General features: G+C 44.5%; 2 protein-coding genes and 1 long non-coding RNA gene across 5 annotated transcripts in view; 2 read left to right on the plus strand and 1 right to left on the minus strand.

Annotated features, from left to right (window-relative positions):
- Positions 1-7,006, minus strand: part of ZEB2 (zinc finger E-box binding homeobox 2) — a 131,965-nt gene extending 124,959 nt beyond the window's left edge. For all 3 annotated transcript variants that reach the window (XM_033416035.2, XM_049712200.1, XM_004285438.4), the window contains exons 1-2: positions 6,870-7,006; positions 4,144-4,285 (exon numbers count right to left, since the gene is read on the minus strand). In XM_033416035.2, coding sequence (XP_033271926.1) covers positions 4,144-4,216 — 73 coding nt within the window. In that variant the 5' untranslated portion in view covers positions 4,217-4,285; positions 6,870-7,006. The remainder of the gene's footprint in view (positions 1-4,143; positions 4,286-6,869) is intronic.
- Positions 5,016-7,604, plus strand: LOC117198622 (uncharacterized). Its single transcript, XM_049712201.1, has 3 exons — positions 5,016-5,486; positions 6,890-7,040; positions 7,145-7,604. The coding sequence occupies exons 1-3, from the start codon at positions 5,376-5,378 to the stop codon at positions 7,198-7,200; spliced, it is 318 nt and encodes a 105-aa protein (XP_049568158.1). The 5' UTR covers positions 5,016-5,375; the 3' UTR covers positions 7,201-7,604.
- Positions 7,605-14,405: 6,801 nt separating this feature from the next.
- LOC125964980 (uncharacterized) lies at positions 14,406-19,442 on the plus strand. Its single transcript, XR_007478374.1, has 3 exons — positions 14,406-14,853; positions 15,639-15,749; positions 19,268-19,442. It is a non-coding gene; the product is annotated as an uncharacterized LOC125964980 (long non-coding RNA).
- The last annotated feature ends 354 nt before the right edge of the window (positions 19,443-19,796 follow it).

A 19,796-nucleotide genomic window follows, 5' to 3' on the forward strand; every position in this document is an offset into this window, starting at 1 on the left:
TGCCTCTAAGCATCACCACCAGCGCTTCCACTCCCTTTCAGGAAGTGGTTAAGGGAGTGAGGGCTTATCTTAAACAGGGATAATCATTTCTGCTCATCTGATTGTTTCTCCTCTAGGATCTAAAGCCCTGAAAACATCCAACTTTATCCCTTTTCTTTCCCACTGAAAATCAGAGACCAAAGGCGTTGGTAAAAACCTCCCCCACTCTACCATACAATGCCTAACCCTTTAGCTGAAACTTTGAAGAAAAATCAAATTTAACTTTTCTTTCTTTCTGCCATTTCCTCTTCCCCACCACTCCTAATTCAGTGTTCATTTAAAAGACAACTTCATTCCCTTTTCTGAAACAAGCGGTTTCCGGGTTTGATTTTTGTGAAAACGTGTAATGTGTCTGTGTGATTTTTTTTCAGAGGCTGATGCTGGGAGGTGATGGGCTGGGGAGGAAGGCCCATCTTCCCAGGCTCCACAGGAGGCAGGAGGGTAGCCGGAGCATCCCCAGGAGCCCAAGCCTGAATCAGGGGCTAAAGCAACAAACTTTGCAAGTTACAACCGGGCCGCCCCAGTGGCAGGCAGCCGCCGGGCATCTCCCGCTCCTAAGTGCTCATTTCTGCCTCAAAGGCTGTGTGGAGATAGTGGGGTATAATCAAGGGAATGAAAAGGGGGGCTGGGTTTTCCCCCTCCTCTCCAGCTTCAGTGAAAGTATTACAAAGTGAGTCAGGCGACTGAAGATCATCTGACTGAACTTTCTTGAAACCGACACACATTCTTGTCTTCGGGCAACTTGCTTTTTGCCTCCTTCCCCCTCACCCCTCTCCCCCGTCCCTCCTGCACATCTTATTTTCTGGGAAGAGATTTCATCCTTTCCATGTGGGGGAAAGGAGACTGTCCGCTATGGATTAACTTAGTGCTGGCACTGTCTTTGCCAGGCATCTTGCTAGCCTGAGAATCTCGAAGGCTGGATTTTAGATTCTTGTTTCTCTCTTTGTATATTTGTTTTCCTTGAACTGCTTCCTTCTCCTTTGCTTTTTAATAATCGCATACAGCATCGTCTTCTAACCCACGTTCTTGACCAGCCTTTCAAACACACACATACTGCTTTACACGTTTTATCTCCTTGTCGCCTTAGTCTATATATACACTGTTGACTTCATTAAAATTATATAAAGTGCCATTCTAGTTTCCTGGATGACCATCTCTCTCTCTCTTTTTTCCCCACGCAGCTTCTACTTCTATGATTAGTAGCACCATTATTCCTTTCCAGGAATTTCTATATGATTTTGATAAGCATCATCATATTTAGTGTTATCAGCAAAGACACAAGCTCAAAACTGACATCTTTTCCATGAATCCAGGAAAGAAGAAAAATTCACTCAGTTCAGATAAATCCTAGCAATTCCCAAAGGGAAAGGCATTGGATACGTGCTTGATGAGAAAGAAAATGAAAAAAGAGGGGAAAAAACTCTTCTACCTGCTTCTCAAAACCAGGACATTGCTCAGTCAGATTAATCCCAAAGCAAAACACTGACAAGTAACCAATACACAGCATGTTTTCCCACAGACTATTGGGAAATAATTATTGCTGTTAAATGTGCAGGGTCTGGGCTAAATGCCTTTAAAATGTGCAATTCAACTTTCCACTTCGGAGTGTTGAGGCTTCTCCCAAGTTAGTGGCTGGGCGGAGGGGAAATGGTGTCCATTTCTGAGCACCAAGCAGTGTCCACGGCTGAGCACTTCCCTGGCACTCTGTTCCACCTGCGAAGCCCCCAGCAGGCTTCCCCCTCTGCCAGCCCCCGCCCCAGGGCTCCCAGGAAGCCTGGAGCATTCTGTTTTTCCAGACCTGGGCTCTGGCCCGACTTCACTGCAGAGGCCAGGCTGGTCAACAGTGGCAAAATCCCGAAGGGGGTTGGAGGAGCCAGACAAGAAGAAACAAACATTCTAAATAGTCTCTCCTGCAAAAGAACACTTCTGGGAACCTTGCTTTAAATCTTATTTTCCTTTCTCTCAAAAAATGACTGTTTAACATAAGAAAAAGAAAGAAGCCTCCTTGACACGAAGCTTTTGTTATCCAGTTGATCAGCAATGTGCTTTAGATACTTGTAAGGGGGGAAAAAAGCCCCACAATAGACATTGATTTTAGAAAATCAATAACCAACATTTAATAAAAGGAACAGAGGAAACACAAGAGAGAGGGGGGCACTAGGTGTAATTTTAGTGTCTACTAAATTACCCGGAGATGGGGAAGGGGAGGTCTCCAGTGTAAAGACCACCTTAAATAATGCCAGACACTAGAGTGAAGAAAAAATTAAATTAAGAGAGGGAGAGAGAGAGAGAGAGAGAGAGGGGGAGAGAGAGAGAGAGAGAGAGAGAGAGAGAAAGAGAGAAAGAGAGAAAGAGAGAGAGGGAGAAAGAGACTTAAAAAGAGGCAGCCTGAACTGGATCTTGGGGAAGCAGCTCGGAATATATTATTGTACTTGTTTTTTTGTAATACTAAGCCAAGCAAATAGATCAAAGGCAGCACAAAGGGAAAAGGCAGGATAACATAACGAACAGTTTCTGACTAAAATTCCTCTATCACTCCCCCATATGGCTCGACACCTCTACCACAACAAGCAAAAGACACACACACGCGCACACGTACACGCGCGCGCGCGCACACACACACACACACACACGAAACCTAGAGAGAGACAGAGAGAAGCATCATTTGTCTCTAATCAAAATTCCCTCGTCTTTGTGTTTTCTCCTTCCAGCGTCCCTCACTGCGCCCCCAGCAGCCCCCTCCCGGGCCGCGCAGCTCAGGGGCAGGCTGGGGGCGCACAGAATTGTCTTCCCTAGAGGAAAGTTGCTCCAAGGGGGCCCCGGTGGTCCCCGCGAGGCGCGGGCTGGGCTTGCGGGAGGCCGGAGGCCGGGCCCGCGCCGCGTCCCCGCGTCCAGTTCGGGAGCGTCAACGCGGCCCCGCGCCGGGTGATCAGGCTGAGAACGAGGGGAGCGAGAAGTTTCCTTTCCCAGTCTGAGCTGGCGCTAGTTCTCTTGTTTGTTTTGGGGGGTTGGTTTTTTTTTTTTTTTAAACTCAGTATCCTCCGTCAGCTATCCCCGGCACCCTCTCCGGTCCCCAGCTCTCTCCCCTCCCCCAGGCGCCTTCTGCGCTCTTGCCAATCACTTTTCTCTTTTATTCCCACGATTTTGTTTGGGGGTAATACCTAGGGGGTCTCTCTCTCTCTCTCTCTCTCTCTGTGTCTGTCTCCCTCTCTCACTCTGTTCCTTCTCTGACTCTTTCTAAGGTGGACCTACTAAGCTGTCACGCCTTTGATCTCCCATCTCTGCTCTGCGTGTCCCCCTCGCACCCGCACCTCCTTCCTCCTTCTTGACTCAGCCTGGATAACGGACTCCTGACCATGTCGAAACTGCCCAGAAAAGTCTCCCTGCGCTCTGCGACTCCGCCAGCCCCCGGCGCGGGGCCAGCACCCGCTGGAGAGGAACCACCCGCCCCTGAGCCCGCGTGGACCTCGCCGGACCCCGCGCGGGGCCGGCCGAGTCCCTCCCACCCCGGGGTCCCGGCGCGACCGGCCGGGCCCCGCTGCCCGCGGACCGTTACTTGGCGTACCGAGAGGCGGCCGGGCGACTCTGGCAAAGAAACTTTAAGCCTTGCCGGAGGCACAGCCCCGGGCCCCCTCTCCCGCTCTCACAGTCCCTCTGCCACCCCCGCCCCGCCCCCGCCCCGGGGATCCCGCGCGACCCGTCGCCCGGGCCCCCGCCCTGCCCTCGCCGGACGCTCACGCAGCCCGGCCGGAGAGCCGGCGGGCCGGGCGCTGGTGGAGCTGGAGGCGGAGGCGGAGGGAGGGCGGGCGGGGGCGCAGAGGGCGGCGAGGGTGGGGGCGCTGGGCCCCTGCCGGACCCCAGCGCTCGCAGCCCCCCGGCGCCCGACGCTCACTTTGCCCGGCACTTCCCCAACTCCCCCCCCCACCCCCCGTCCAGTCGCCGCGCGCGCCGGGCTCCGGCGCCGGCCGCGGAGAGAGGCTCGCCCGCGAGCCCTGGGCGCCCGCCGCCGCCGCCGCCTCGGTTGCTTTTCCCTTTCCCCCTCCTTCTCCCCGGGTCTGGAGCCGCGGAGCGGCCCGGAAAAGTTTGGTTCGGGCCGCTTCTTACCGTTTTTCCTCCTGGGATTGGCTTGTTTGCGCCTCTTGCACCGGGGGCCATCCGCCATGATCGGCTGCTTCATTGATAAGAGCGGATCAGATGGCAGTTCGCATGGACTCGGCGCCCTGCTTCGGCAGCACGCAGGCTCGATCTAGCAACCAAACACAGCGACAATGTGGGCATCGCCTGCGCCCATTGAGACGCGCGCGGGCCGCCCAGGGGAGCCGGGCCAGGGCCCCGGCGAGCACCCATCCACGGCCCCCCCAACGCCAAAGCGAAACTCCGGCGGCCCCCCTCCCCGCCTCCCACCCCCAGCCTTGGCCCCGAGGCGCTTTGTGTTTGTTACTGTTTGGTGTGTTGCACCCGCGAGGGGATCAGAGAGACAAGAATTACATCTTCAAAATGAGTCATAACTCCTGACCGTATGAGGGAATGCACACGGCGGTACAGTAAGGCTGCTTGGCTCAGGGCTAGGCGGACCTTTTCCTCCGAAAAGTCCTCAGCCCGGCTCGGGAACTTGGGGTGAGGCGAGGCTCTCTGTAGCTCTCATCTTGTTTCCCCCCCCGACTCACCCCCCCTCCCCATTCCCCCGAGGAAGCAAACAAACAAACAAACAAACAACGCGAAACAACTCCCGGATGAAGCACACTCGGTCAAATTGATAATAGTAATTATAGGAAGCCCACTCGCCCCGCGTCTCCTCCCCTCCCCTGTCGGAGTTGATCGAGGCACTGTCTCTTCCTCCCCCTCACACCCCCGCCCCCAAATTAGGATTTCCCGTTTCACGCCGCAATAAGAAATATAATTATAAGCCTCTTCGGACACTGTCCCTCCCCCCAGCAGCCCCCCCCCCCGCCGCCGCCGCCGCCACCTTCGCCGCTTTGACAATATTTACTTATTTCCCCCCACCTCACTCACACCCATGCTCCCCCGCCCTAGTTCCCTTAAAGAGTTCCAGGAGAAAATTTTCTCCCCTCAAGAAAGGAAAGAGAAAGTCCAGCCGCTATACGGCAATACTTTTAAGCTCGACTAAATGATCGTATCCTTTTCTGGCTTCGAAACTTTTGTACCTAAAAATCGAGAGAGGCGCTGCATTTTTTCAGCTGAAACTGTCAAAACTTGGAGAAGGGGAACCTCGGAGGCAGGCAGGAGAGGAGGAGAATCCTGCAACTCGGTGGAGGTTGGGAAGATGCTGTGCCTCGAGGATTAGTTTAAACAGGGGGCTATAAAAGATGTAACAGATGCAAACTGTAACACAAGGGCCATTAACCCCTTCTCTGCCGAACACACTCAGTCCCCACGCCCCGCACCTATTGTCTCCTGTGCTAGCAGCTTTGCGGAAAACCTGGAAAGTGAGTATCAGTTTCCACACGTTTGCTGAGAGGGGTGGGGCTGGGGGGCGGCAGAGAGAAGGGGAAGTGGATGATTTAGAAAGCACCTTGAATTTAACCTAGGCATAGTGGGAGACTTTTAATTTAAGTTTGACACATTTTGTTATTTCTTGGCTCTCCAATGGATTTGAAATTGTTGGGGAAAATCCTGAAATAAAGCAGTGGTCACACAAGTGTCTGGGAGGAAGCAGCTGGCCTGTCTGTATTCATGCTGAGACTTACACACGATTGCATATAAATACATGTTTAATAAAGTAAGCTGCTAGTTTTATGAGCATGTGTGTGTGTGAGGGACAGACAGGGCATTTGTGCTGTAAACTTTAGCTTTGCCTGTTATTTCTAACTCTGGAGTTAGTAATCTTGCCTTCATCATTATAGGGGGAGCATGTAAAATATATAAGAAGGTGGGAGATAAACACATTCATGTTAGCCGGGCTCACCACTGCTCCTGGGAACTCCTGCTCTCTTTCTCGACTTTTCAGTGCCAAAGTGTGGAAAGGGATATTTTCGTGTGTCTATGTCTCCTGTGAAATCGATGTCTATATCATTAATACTTTGCCATTTGAAATACAATTTCAAAAGTTATCCTTCATTTACAACCCTAATATCCTGACGGCAGTTTTCTTCCCAGCTGTAGTGACTCCCCCCCCTCCCCACTTTGGTAAACGACTCAAGTTCCATGAGGACTTTCACTTCTTTATTTATCATCACAGAAGTGAGGTGTTACTTCACATACATACACACACAAAGAATGAAATAAAGAAATGAAACTCGCTAAGCAGACAAAAACAGGCAACTTTCTACTTAGAAAACAGCCTTCTTCAGTGGGAAAGGTTGGACTGCCATATCTAAGAGAAAGACTTGCTCCCGAATTTGGTAGGTTTGTATCCATCAAGTTTTGTAATTATTAACAGGTATTTGCCAAGTTCTAATTGCTGAATACAATGAATTGGAATTAGACATGAAAATAGAGCAGAATCTCTCCCCTTGAAGAGTTTTTATTCCAACCACATAGTTCTCGATAAAACTTTTCCCAGGCTGGGTAGTAAAAGGCACCTTTGGTTACCTGAATGGGCAGGTACAGGGCAAATTATTTGGGGGAGGAAAAAAGGAGAGAAAAGGAAGGAGAGAGAGAGATGGAGTGCAAGAGAAATCAAAGAAGTCACTCTTGGGAAAAGCTTGCCATAAAGGAGCTAAACCCACCTGAAATTCCTACCCACAGACACTCCTCCTCACTTCAGACTCCCATCCCCACTTAAAAGGAGAAAATCGTAAAAGGAGGGTGGGGGATGACCATGCCGAAAAGGAATAAAAAGAGAGAAAAGGGGGAAAAAAAAAACCTACCTGCGAAGTCTTGTTTGTAGTTTTGGCCAGAAATGGTGAGAAGAAAAAGCATGAAGAAGCCGCGAAGTGTGGGGGAGAAAAAGGTGGAAGCGAAGAAACAGCTCCCGGAGCAAACTGTACAAAACCTCGCCAAGAGTGTCGGGAGGCAGGACCGTTATTCCTGCGGAGCAGGTTAGAACTGATCTCTTTCGGCCACTCCAGGAAACACAAACCTGGGGACGGACTGACGTGTTACGCCTCTTCTAATGACATTTTTTTCTTTTTCTTTTCTGTAGGAGAGAGAGAGACCCTGAAACACGCGCCACCTATCTTTGTGGGGAGGGATAATTGAAGCGCCCTGAGCGTGAGCATCATGTGAAAACGTGATCGCCAAGTTTCTCTCTGGGAAAGGATCTGGGATAGATTATACCTTGAAGTCTCCGCAAACGCTTTAGTGGAAGAAATGAAATTCCACCTCCCTCCCTTCCTCTCTCCCTCCCTCTCGCCTCCCTCCCTCCCTTCTCCACGCCCCCCCCCCCCCCCCCCCCCGTCAAGCCTTTGGCATCATTATCCTCATCACTAAATCCTACAGAGTACAGGGCGGAAAACGGTGCACACCATTCACAGAACTGGAGAACTCTAAGGGGCGAAAGTTAAAGGGAAAGATCCCGGTTCCTCAATCCAGATCGCCTCTTCTTATACAGATGTCTCTAATGACCAGGTTTGAGATGCACATTAAATTGTGTGGATTTCTCAGCACGGCTTCTGGAACTAAATTTTTTGCCCTTTCTCTTAATTTTTTTTTTCTTTTAAGATGCCAGAGCCAGAAAAAAAAAAAAAAAAGCTTCATGTGAACTGCATTTTAGGGCGTGTGTGTTGCGGTGTGTGTGTGTGATGAATTTCTGGATTGGATCCCAATACTAAAAAGTGGTTTGGCATTTTTTAAAAGGGTCTCTTAAGTAAATTAACATAGAGCGCTGAGTTGCTGAGTTGACCGATCTCTGAATCTCTCCACATCTCACGGAGACCTCACTACAAAGTGAGGGAGTGGGTGTAGGGAGACAGGAGGAAAAGGAGAAAGGCCATAGAGGAACTTAGCAGCGAAGGAAGATCACCATATTAAACGGCATGGGGTCTAAGTTTTGGAGTATATATTTTTTGATATTGCAATTAAAGTAAAATTAAAAAGAAAAGACTCCACCTTTGCTCTGAAGGGATTGGTTATGTAAATATGGAAGGGATTTCCTGGAGAATACAGCTTTCTACTGTATGGTTAATTAAATAATCACTCAAAAGCTTCCAACGTGACGCTTCTGTCGTAATCCAATCAGGTTACATAGGTCCTAAACAAGAAAGATATTTTCCACATCTGGAAGTCAGCAATTTAGCAAGTACTGCACATTATTAACCAATTCAGAGCCCACTTCCCAGGGGAATTTTTTTTGAAGTTTAAGTGTTCTTAACCAATGCTCTGCTGTTTTGTTAATCAAAAAGCTGGTTTACACTGCACATAATTGGAACTAATATAGAAGTAAATAAAGACAGCCAAATTTGAGGATGCTGAGCACAGACATTTATCGGAAAAGGAAGAAATCTCTTAGCCTCCAATGGTTCAGGCTCAATTTCTTAGAGAACTATGAGGCTTTTTCTTTTTTTTTTTTTCTTTAAGAGTGAAAGTACTTGAGAACCTCAGAGCACAAATAAACTTTTAGTCCCACAGCCTTTGGGCTTCCTTGCAAAGGTAAAGGTGGAGGTGTCAAGAGGACTAAAGAACAGCCTTATGCCATTTTTTTTCTGCTTTAATATTGTTAATATGTTACAGCCCCCTGTTTTCAGTCTGATGAAATCTGAAACAAATAAAACCCTGATCCACCACTAGACTTTTACTTATATGAAGATAAACTGCTTTGAACTGTGCTTTGAATGTGTGCCTAAAGCAAGACTTTGAATGCAAGAGTCATTGGCAATTGCACTCAGAGGAGGGAAAAGCCACCCATGGGTTACCACATCCACACTCCCAGAGGCGCACGGCTTTGTGTTTTGTATGTTTATTGGGGGGGGGGAGCAGTAGCCACCCAGCATGACCACAACCAATTCTTCCTTTAGGATGCAAGGAAGTAAATTTTCACTCTTGGTACAGACTCACCTCTTTCCTACCTTAAGTATTTATTACAGTGAGAATCTCCTCCCCCACCCCATTCAGATAAATTACCTATAGAGGAGCATTCAAGACCATCAGTCTAAAATTTAATAATAAAAAAAGAAAATTAAGGATTTCCACCATGGGTCAGGCACATTCTCAGTTTTATGCTTTACATTGCTTTAATATTTCTATCTCTATAAATATATGACTTACCAAGTTCCTTCTCTGAGATTTATTTCTATTATTAATATCCTTTTTTTTTTCTCTTCCCTCTTTTCCCCACTTTTTTATTTTTAAAAAATTCGAGTCCAGCTGTCTCTAGAAGTTTGCTTTTCAGCGTTTCCTCTCCCATTTCCAGGACAAAGGTGTCCCTTGCATGGAGTAATTCCAGGCAAGACCCCACCTCAGGACCCCAGGTAACCACTGGAGCTTACAGTCCAGACACACACTCACTGGCAAAACCTCAGGTCAAAGGATCCAATCAAACGGCTGACAAATCACTTCTCTTTATTATGTATATTATTGTCTGGTTACTTAGTATCTGACTTAAAAAAAAAAAAAAAGACAAGTATTTCCATGAAAAACACCTAATCATCTGATTACTCTGGGCTCAGTAATTGTTCAAGTGTCAGGAGACAGCCTCAACACTTAGCACTGGGAGTGCCGACGTGCAAGTATTTGAATTGGGGTAAAAAGCAATCTTTCAGGTTCCCATCAAGGTGGATATTTGGAGGGTGGCACGCGAAGCGTCCCCGCGAGGGGTGAGCGCGCCGGTGGGTTCCCCTCCGCCCCTGCCTGGCACGCCCCTGGCACTCCCCTCCCCATTTGACCGAAAGGGTTCACACCAAAGCAGAGGCGGTGGGATCGGAGGAAGCCGGAATATAAATTTGTACCGAACACTCTCTTAGTCCGAAGGCCAGGTCGGGGACAATGGGGATCGTGGGGTCAGCGGGATGCACGAGCGCAGGACGCAGGGAAAAGTCGAGAGAGGACTAGGAGCTGCTAGCTTTCGGCTCCTCACACAGCAGAGCAAGTCCTTGCAAATGAATCGCTCCTTCCCGGTCCTTCTTCCCCATTAGTAATCCATTTCGAGATTAGCGCAGACCAAGGGGATTAAAACAACAGATACATGCAAATGTGAAATAATATTGCAATCGACATTGAAGGGAGAAAAATAATTCTTTAGGGTTTCTTCGAGTTAAAACAAACTGCCTCCCTCAGGATTCCCTCCACCCAGGCAGCGTGTGAAGATGCACTCTTGTTTTCCAGTTCCCTCCAGCCAGGACCTGGTGCCTGTCCCCCCATTCACCTCTCAGTCTGTCAATTTCCTTAACTTTCACAGCCGCTCCCCCTTTCTCCCCTGCCCCCAGCTCCGCTTGCTGGCCCAGATGCCAGAAGAGATACAATGTTTCTGCCCTGAACACACAGCCTGTAGAAGGAATTCGAATTTGGCCACAGCTAATTTTTTTTTAAGCAAATTCTGTTTATTCTGTACCATGTGGAGAAAATTAAAAAAAGGAACCTATTCTCTTTTTGAAACGGAATTGATCTTTCATCTAGAGGAATTATTTCGACCCTGTGTTGTTACACAGAAGGTGGGAAACTTCTTTTAGAGTTGCAAGCAAAGGATGATAAGGGGGACCCCTGCGTTGGGGGTGTGTGTGGACGGGGCGGGGGGCGGCAGGGGTCCAAGTCAAGCCAAACGGTTTTCTCACGTGCAAACTCGCAATCCAATCCATTCGGAGTTGAGCCTAGGATAGGAGGGGAAAGTCTATTAAAAAAAAAAAAATCAGAAGCATCTCTCTGAGAAGCCCTTTCAAACAAAATCAAAACAGGACCAGAGAATCTCAGACCGTCTCTAATATCCCTACTGCGAGGCCCGCGGGCTGTGGAATCTCGCACGTCACCTGGCCCCAGCAGGGCAGCCAGCTGAGAGGTTCATTTTATTTTATTTTTATTTTATTTTTTGAAGTTAAGGCTGAATCTCGGCTTCAGTGCTTTTTGGCAACGTCTCCACTGACAGGAACCAGCAAACTTCAGGACTCAAATGAGCGTCTTAATTTATTGATGCAAAGCAGGTCTGCTTGTCGCCCCCAGTTCTCGGCGCGCTCTGTCCCCCACGCCCCCAGCTTCGGTCCCTTCATTTGATCTCAGGGTAAGGCCCCCGCAGCACAGGCGGAGGAACACGTTGGGGGGGAGGGGTTCGGCCCCCGCGCACCACCCCCCCCTCCTCCAGACCTATACCCGCCCGGGAACGCCGCGACCCCCGCCCCGCGGCCGGGTCAGCTGACCTGGCTCGCTCGCCGGCTCCCCGCCCGCCGCCTTGTTTCCGGTCCCCGGGGTCCGCGAGCTGCGCACGGAGCGGGAGCGGCCGCGGCCGCGAGGTGATGCTGGGGGCTGATTACCATGAGAAAGGCTGTGCCTGGAAAAGCCTCCTCCACGCGACTGTCAATCTCACTAAGGGGTGGGATGGGGGGGACGGAAAGGGGCCCTGTAGGAGTCACCAGAAAACTTGGAGTAAGTTGGATGCGACGCAGGCCCGAGGAGGTGGCTTTCGCCTCAACTTGGAAGGCTGTGGCGTTAAGGGCGCGGACGCCAGCAGCCTCGCCAGGGGATTGAAAACCCCAAATCCTTCCTTCCCTCCTTTCCTCCCTCTTGCCCTCCTTTCAGCCCTCCCTGACCTTTATCCTTATTTTCTTGAAATTCTTTCCCAATTGCCTTTCCTACATTATCCTTTCTTTCTATCTGATATCTCCCTTTTGCAAGCCCTTATTTTGTTTCCTAACGTCTCTTCTCTCTCGCCCTGATTCTTTTCTGCCACCTTTATGTGTCCAGATTTATCATTTCGTTTTGAAAACACAATGTTTCATATGTAATTAATCTACCAGCAGGAGGTCAGGGACACCCTGACTAAAGTAACTCCCTTGGGTCATCAGAGAACAAGTTCGCCAGGTGTCAGTGAAAAGTAAAATAATAATAATAATAGTAATAAAATAAATATAAATCTATATCTCAGTAATCATAGTGGCTCCCTATTCTGAATTATCATATCAGCTCAAATTGACTTCCTTTTTTCTTAAAAGATATAATCTTCCTGGAAGAAAAATGAATAATACTTGTTGTAGGGAAATTCTTTAGAATTAAAGCAATGTGAAAAATTTTCTCATTTATGGTAATATTTTAGCAGGGCTTAACAGACTTTAAAAATTACAATAGGTAATTTAAAGAAACTTAAACTGTGCTTTTTCTTTTAATGACTATTTGGAAAGTGTAAAAAATTCCTAAAGCACCCCTGCCCCACACGAATCAATTCAGAGAGAAACACCATGCCCTGTGTTTTGTACATGCTAAGCAAATTCACAGCTTGAGTTGCTGGGTTGTTTTCTTCGCCAGGTTGCCCTATTGCCTAGCAGGTGAGTGAACACGGAGCTGCATATGTCATGAATGTGGCTATGGTTTTAGTTTTCCTTATTTTTTTTTCTGTCTTTCATTCATTTTGAGCATGTTGTTCTCCTATTAAAATTCAGAGTTTGCACTTGTTTGCAATTTGTTTACTTTGTTGGATTTTTAAAACTTGTTAGAAGTCAATTGAACATGTATATTAAGCCCTTTTTAGGCCAAGAAAAATAAAGATGCATTAGAAAGATGCTTTTTATGCTTCATAATTATTAATTGACATTTTATGATGAATAATTAATCATTTGAATAATTTTGGTATCTCTGATCTGAACACATATTTGCATATCTAATGCTTGATTTTAACTGTTTTTTTTTTTTTAAATTCATTCTCTCAGGACGAAGAAACAAAGTAACATTTTAATGTAAAATTTCTCTCTGGCACTTGTAAAAGTTTATTTATTGGGTTGTAGTATTCTTTCCAGATATCCATAAAACTTCTTAACAATTTGTGAATCATTTATGTAGCAGTCAGATACAAATATGTGACAGAACTACAATTAATGAGGAAAAACAATACCCTATGTAAAATCAAGTCAGGCTCCTCCCCAAATGCAGAGATGTGCACTAATTATGCACCATTTTTTCTTATTGGAATTTGATCATTGAACTTTTTGGTTATGTCTATTTACACATGTCAAAAAGTGAAAATTGACAAATAATTCATACCTGAATTTAAGATAATTTTTTACTTTTACTTATTAATATATGGGCTGATTTAAAGTTATTTTAAAATGATCAAGCAAGCCTATCCCTGATATTTTTATACCCCTGTGTCAGTTGACGTCCAAAGAATCTATTTTGAATACTAACCCTGCAGGTTACTACCTGTGTGATTACCGACAATCTACTCTAAATTTGTTTCCTTAGCTATGTTGTGGGTACACTAATAGTGCCCATTCTGTTGAGTTTTCTTGAGAACTAAATAAAGTAGTGCCTGAAACTTCACTATAGTGTAGCTTTATTATTGTAATGAAAGGTTGAAAAAATAACATGGAATATATGGATCAATTGAGGACAATTTAGTTAATTTTGACTAGTTAAAAACAGCTATTTACCTTTTAGTATCATTCGTCATTTTTCTATTGAGAAGTGAGTGCTGTGTTATTAAAGTGAAGAAATAAAATGGAAAGCATCATAGGATTTTTGGCTGGTTTACAGTTCTTCAGACCTCTTCAAAGAATTCGTAGCCACAGACATGAAAATAAATAGTGTTTTTTTATTCTGTTGGTTAAGGAGTTAATTTGTCGTATTCAATATGGTCATAATTTGGTTATAAATATCAGATTTCTTTTAGTCCAAATGTATGAACTTGAAGTTTCTCATGTTCTTTAGTAACATATTGTCTTTGACTGTAAGGGTTAAATGTGCAGAAGCTCAGAAGCGGTCTTGAGTAAGACTTGTGAGAAAAAAAAAAGGGCAAACTTACAAATTTGGAGACCAGGAATTTGGCTGTCAGAACAGTATTTGTTGTAAGACCATTCATAATGAGCTGAGTGAGCATTTCCTTTTGGAATTGTAGTTATACTGGGGTTTGCGCTAATTCTAAGTACCTATAGTGGGGGAGAAAATCAGTTTACTAGTGGAAAATGAAATTCCTTAGTCTCTTAAACATCCAGAAGGCCAGATTTTCTTTTTGATGCAAAAGCTGAAAAGTCAATGCAAATGCTTATGGGAAAAAACTATTGCAATATTTAATCCCAATACTGACTTCTTTTTCTTGTTGTTTTCCTTAAGACTCCTCAAAACACTTAAAGGGTCCCTTAATTGTTTCCTTTCTCAAAGGATCCATTCCATGCTTCTTTCACGTTGAAACTACCAAAAGGGCCATTTGGACATCAGCCTAGGGGCTCAGAGTGACCTGTACCTTTTTCTTCTTTTCCTTTGTAAAGGGCAATGGGACCAAAAACTGTTTGCACCTATAGATTGTTTAGTGACCTGGAAATAACTTCATGCTGCTTTGTGGTCTTCTTTAACAGTCCTTATTCTGTTAAAAGGTGAAATTATAAATCTTGGATGTTCTAATTTTGCACCGTTCTAAAAGTGGTTTTTTTTTTTTTTTTTTGCGGTGATGTTTCAGGTACTTAAATATAAAAACCTTACTCTCAAAAATTATTCTCTTCATGATAATCACAACTATGAAATAATAGTAGCTAAGAAAAAACCCTGCTTTTCTAGGCCTGGCAGTGTAGATGTGACCTAGAGAGAATCAACGACTTTCTCCAGAATTCAAGTGTCTGGTTCTCACCGGCCTTTGAATCTGCCAGATCCATCCTCCCAGCAGACGCCACATACAGGTGACATCCAATGTCTTCTCACCTTTCGCAGACATCCTTCTGAACCACTTGTGCCCACCCACTCTGCACACTGCATTGTGACCCACTTCCAAACCTCCTGGATGACTTGGTTAGTACTTGTTTTTCCATGTGTGGCTTATTTTGCCTTTTGGATCTAGTGCTTAGGCTCATTTTTCCAGTTACAGTATTGGCTCAGGTAGAATGGTTTCTCTGGCTTTGTTGCTTCTGGCTTCCCAGGTAAAGTGTCTTTCCTAGTTCAGTCTTCTCACCAGGACCCTTGACTTAGGGACATTCCCATGGGCAAGTTCCTGCTTGCTCACGTTGGCCCCAGTACTGGACGTAAGCACAGGACAAGTTAGTGATGAAGGAGAGATCATGATACAGGCATATCTGGAAATTGTTTTTTTTCTTGTATAATTTTTAAATTGCTTGTTGACTGGGAACTGGACCTCAATGTATTTGACACCAGGTTCTTTACATTCTCCTCAATTACAGCATATTATAGTGGCAAAGATATAGGCTTTGAAATTAGATGAACTGGATTTGACTCCCTGCTTTGTGAGTGCTAATTGTGTATTGAGGACAAGATATTAAGCCCCTGAGAACTTCATTTTTAAAATGAGCAAAAGAGGACTTAAATTTAAGCTGGCTGTGGTGAAAAAATATGACAATATATGTAAAATGCTACAGGGTAGGCATATCAATAAATAGGAATTCCTTCTTGTGAATTACCTGGAAAATACATGAAGTTAAATTACAGAAAACCAGAGTGAATATAGCATGTATCTTAGATGATACTTATTTCATCATTTTTAGTTATTTTAGTGCCATTTATTTAATTATTTACTTTATGATTTTATTAGGAATTGTTTAACTGGTTCTTGCATTTTACAGAAATCAATGCTTACTGAGAACAAAGTTGCAAAAGTAATATGGAACTTCTTAACTTGTCGTAGAAAAGGTGGAGTGCTCGTGATTATAAGCATCACGATTCTAACCTCTGAGGTAAATAAATATACTTTACAATTTCATTCTGTATTTCACACTTCTGTTTACAATTGTAAGAAAAAATACCTTTCCACCTAATTCTCCCTATATGACCTGGCATAAGAGGAAGCACTCTGGCAGCCAGTTTGGTGTGGCAAAGAAATGTCAAAGATCACTCATTCAAGGTAAAAAGAAGAGGCCCTTAATACTGTCCAAAGCTCTATACCTACCTACTCTTAACTCAAACTTCTGAAGTTTGAAGGAACTGTGAAGGGGGTAGAAGGGAAGGAATAGCGCTGAGAAAGTTTGCCTGCAGTATCTTCTTCCCACCCCCCAGTTGAGTGCTGAAACATCTGCTTAAAAAAAAAAAAAGGTAAGAATATGTGTATACTAAAGACATTGCTACACTCTGCTGCCTGCAAATTCAGGAGTACGGTTGTGTCAGCAGGCCCTGGCATGATCTACTGTGTATGTGACTTTTCTACCCTATGCCCTAGAAAGGAGGGTGTCAGGGGAGGACTGGGTTGTGGACACAGGGAGCATATTGTTCCAATGGTTCTGCTACAGTGCAAACCAGGCTTCTTTTGCTCTCTCTGGAAGTAACTTTGCTACACGCAAAAAAAAAAAAAATTCGATTCCTGTTAGGTTTTTCCTTGGCCACTGTGGAACCATAGGTATGGCTCCTGTGCAACGGGGTAATTTTTCTGGGTTGAAGTAAGCTGGCTTACCTATTGTTCTTGGCCCATGGCTAGCACCCTTCTAGACAAGAGAGACAGAACAAAGCTGAAAGTTCACAGACAATACGTGGCCTTTTAAAACAGGAGTGAAAAACTAAAACCTTGTTCTTCTAAAGTTTAGTCTATCTATGTACTGTGTATTTGGAATTTCATTTTAGAGAAATCAGCATGATCCTGAGCTATATTATTACCTACCATCATTTAGCATTTATCTGGGATATTGAAAACTTATTTACAATAATTTGCTATAGTAGTTCTGTAGAGATGGTCTCTATTGCACTTTTGCTTCTGTTGGTGAGGATTCTTGTGTAGTTGTGGAGTTCAAGGCTAGGTGAAATATGCTTGCGAAGGTCATTTGAAATCACATTGGACTTTGAATTGGGGGCAAAGTAATGCTTTTTATGATATTAAAGCAAAGTAACATCGTTTGGAAAATTTTAAACCATTGCTTCATTTCGGATCTCTAAATAGTAATTTATTTGACGAAGGAAGGTGACCTCTCACCAATGTCTCTTTCCCAGTCCCCTGGACTAGTGCCTATTATATAGGAAATATTTGTTGTTGTGTGTGGAGTCTGCCATTCATTAAGAAGCTTTAAAGGGATGTAAACTGATCTCCTATTTCGCACTTGTAAAGGCCTGAGATAAGAATAAGGATAGTGGGAATTCCCTGGCAGTCCAGTGGTGCTTTCACTGGTGTGGGTTCAATCCCTGGTCGGGGGAACTAAGATCCCGAAAGTCAAGCTGCCCGGCTGAAAAAAATGTGAGGATAGATAAGCCTAGCAGGCAGGGACCATGGAACACTTAGACCAGCACAACCTCCTTTTCATCAAGTTATGTACCAGATTACATTATTAACACAAACTGTTTTATTCCCTTTCTTGTGTGTCAATTTTACACACATTCTGAAAAAAAAAATGAAGGAGCAAATGCAGAATTGTGTGTATATATTTGTCTTTCTCTTTAAATGGCTCTGATGAGTCTTTTCATGGTTTATTTTTAAGTAAATATATTAAAATTTAATAAGAGGTTTTCTCTGAAAAAGGAAGGAAATCATAAAGAAAAAATGGAGTAGATTAGTAAAAGTATGGTTTGCTTAAGAAGGCAGGTGTGTAGTTGTAATTTAAGATAAATGATCCCCTCACCCTCTAATACCACACAATAGGTAAATAAAGAAAACAGAGAAGATGGGGAATTTTGTTCTGTTTTTCCTTTTTTTTGGCCATGCCTCGTGGCTTGTGGGATCTTAGTTCCTCGACCAGGTATTGAACCTGGGCCCTCGGCAGTGAAAGTGCTGAGTCCTAACCACTGGACCACCAGGGAATTCCATCTCCTTCTTCAGATGGACAGGCTGCATCAGCCAGTGGGCTGGGTGTTTTTCCTGCCAGCAACTTCATTTTCATGTAGACCAGTAACTGGTTGCCCAAAGATACTGAGGCAAAAAGTATTAAGTCCTGATTATAATACTTGCCCCCTTCCCCTCTCTCTTCTTCCCTCTGCTTCAAGTCCTATTTCTCACTCAGGGCCCTTACCTCTTCTTATCTTTCTTTCCATGCTTTCTATTCAGAAGAAAAACTACCTTTTAAAGATAGCCTTGTTCGCAACCTTCAAAAGGCTTAGCTTTTAAATAATAAGATATGACCCTAGGATTTGAGATTTTCACTGTGCTGCAGAAAATTACCTGGAGGAAACAGAATGTTTACCTGAAATTCGTTATGAGGAGGGACAGTTCGATACTATTACTGTCTGCCCACTGCCTAGCATAGAGCTTGGAACATGAGAGGCACTGAATAATGTCTTTTGGATGAATGAATGCATGCATGCATGAATGTCATGTAAAAAAGCCAGACTTGAAACAACAGATGCCGTTTGTTCTACATGGCAAATAAGAGTTAAAAGGCATTAATGTAGGTGCAAAAAGCACTGTGGTCACAAACAGGATTTTGATATTATTTTTGAATCCTGAGTATAATATTTTACTTCCAAAATGAAATACCTAAATCATTTACCAAGCAATAGAGATATAACAGTCCCTCAGTCACTCACTTGCAAAGGAAATTTTCAATACAAATAAAATCATACATATTTATACTAGGGTAATTCAAAATAACTTCCTCACATAAGCACTGCTACGTTCAAATAAAGTCTTGCCAACACTTCTGAGTACATTGCTTTAAAAAAAAATGCTCCCTGTAGCGTCCGAACTATTTAAAAATTTTGCCAGCTTCTTCAACATACATCAGTTATCTCTCTTCAAATCACTGACAAGAATTTAAAAACTGCTTCATCAGAACAACTGTTACCCTTTCTCATACTCTAGTGAGAACCTGATCTTCTAAAAAGGACCATATTTACAGCTTCTTCTGAAATTTTGAAACCATTTGGCTGGTATGTTTTTGCTACATTTTCTTTTCCTGATTTAATTACTGGGGACATTTGCATGAAAACAGGGGGATAGGGACATAAGATTTGTGTCTTATGAGTTCATCTGTTTCTGATGCTTATTCCCCACCTGAGATCAGTATCTATTTTATTACAATTGGGAGACCAGGAACTAGATTGGAAAAGATGAAGAAGTTCTTGGAGGTGAACTAAAGTTCAGAAATAGGGACTTAGGAGCTAAAGGATTGGTGGGTGATATGATAATGGATTTTCTTCTAGTTTACTTATTTACCAGCAGTCATCATGTCAGTCACACATGCTGTTCCATTGAAAAGATCAGAAAATTGGGGAACTGCACAGAACTGGTGGGTTGATGCTATTCGAAGAAAATGCCCAGGCAGTTGCTACTCTGTCGTAGGGGTCGAGAGGCATCAAAGAAAACAGTTTACGAGCTGAGACGAGGTCATGTATGAACTCCAGAGACATCCAGTGAAAGTCGTGAAGGAGATAAAGCAAAATGCCCCACCAATTTTGACCACCTTCACGAGGAGAATCAGAGAAGGCATGAATTCTGAGCATATTCACCGGGAGATCCCTGGGTATGTAGAACTGTACATGTTCAAAACTGAAGCTGTAATCTTCTCCTAACTTCACTTTCTCCCGTGTTCGCCAGCTAGCTGAAGGGCATCACTCTCCATCCAGTCTCCTGAGCCCAAACCCTGGGTTGACCTTTGACTCCTGTCTTTCTCTTAACTTCCATAGTGAATCACTAAGTGCTAACGACCTTACTTCCACAAGTTCCTCAAATGTGCTCAAATCCTCCCCACTTACATCCCTACCCTGTTTCAGCTACTCAGTATCTCTTTCCTGAAAGAGGAAATGCCCAGCTCCTAAGGGACTTTCCCATTTGTAGTCTTTCTTCCCTCATGTCTGTTCTTCATACCATT

Source organism: Orcinus orca, chromosome 7 (assembly GCF_937001465.1).
Source record: "Orcinus orca chromosome 7, mOrcOrc1.1, whole genome shotgun sequence".
Classification (NCBI taxonomy): Eukaryota; Metazoa; Chordata; class Mammalia; order Artiodactyla; family Delphinidae; genus Orcinus; species Orcinus orca.

What these genes read in the sequence shown, in the direction of transcription:
- LOC117198622 (XM_049712201.1), top strand. Translation starts at nt 5,376, where the DNA reads ATGCAAACTGTAACACAAGGGCCATTAACCCCTTCTCTGCCGAACACA. An exon ending in CTTTGCGGAAAACCTGGAAA is followed by an intron (nt 5,487 to 6,889) that starts GTGAGTATCAGT and finishes TCTTGTTTGTAG; the next exon opens with TTTTGGCCAGAAATGGTGAG. An exon ending in CCGTTATTCCTGCGGAGCAG is followed by an intron (nt 7,041 to 7,144) that starts GTTAGAACTGAT and finishes TCTTTTCTGTAG; the next exon opens with GAGAGAGAGAGACCCTGAAA.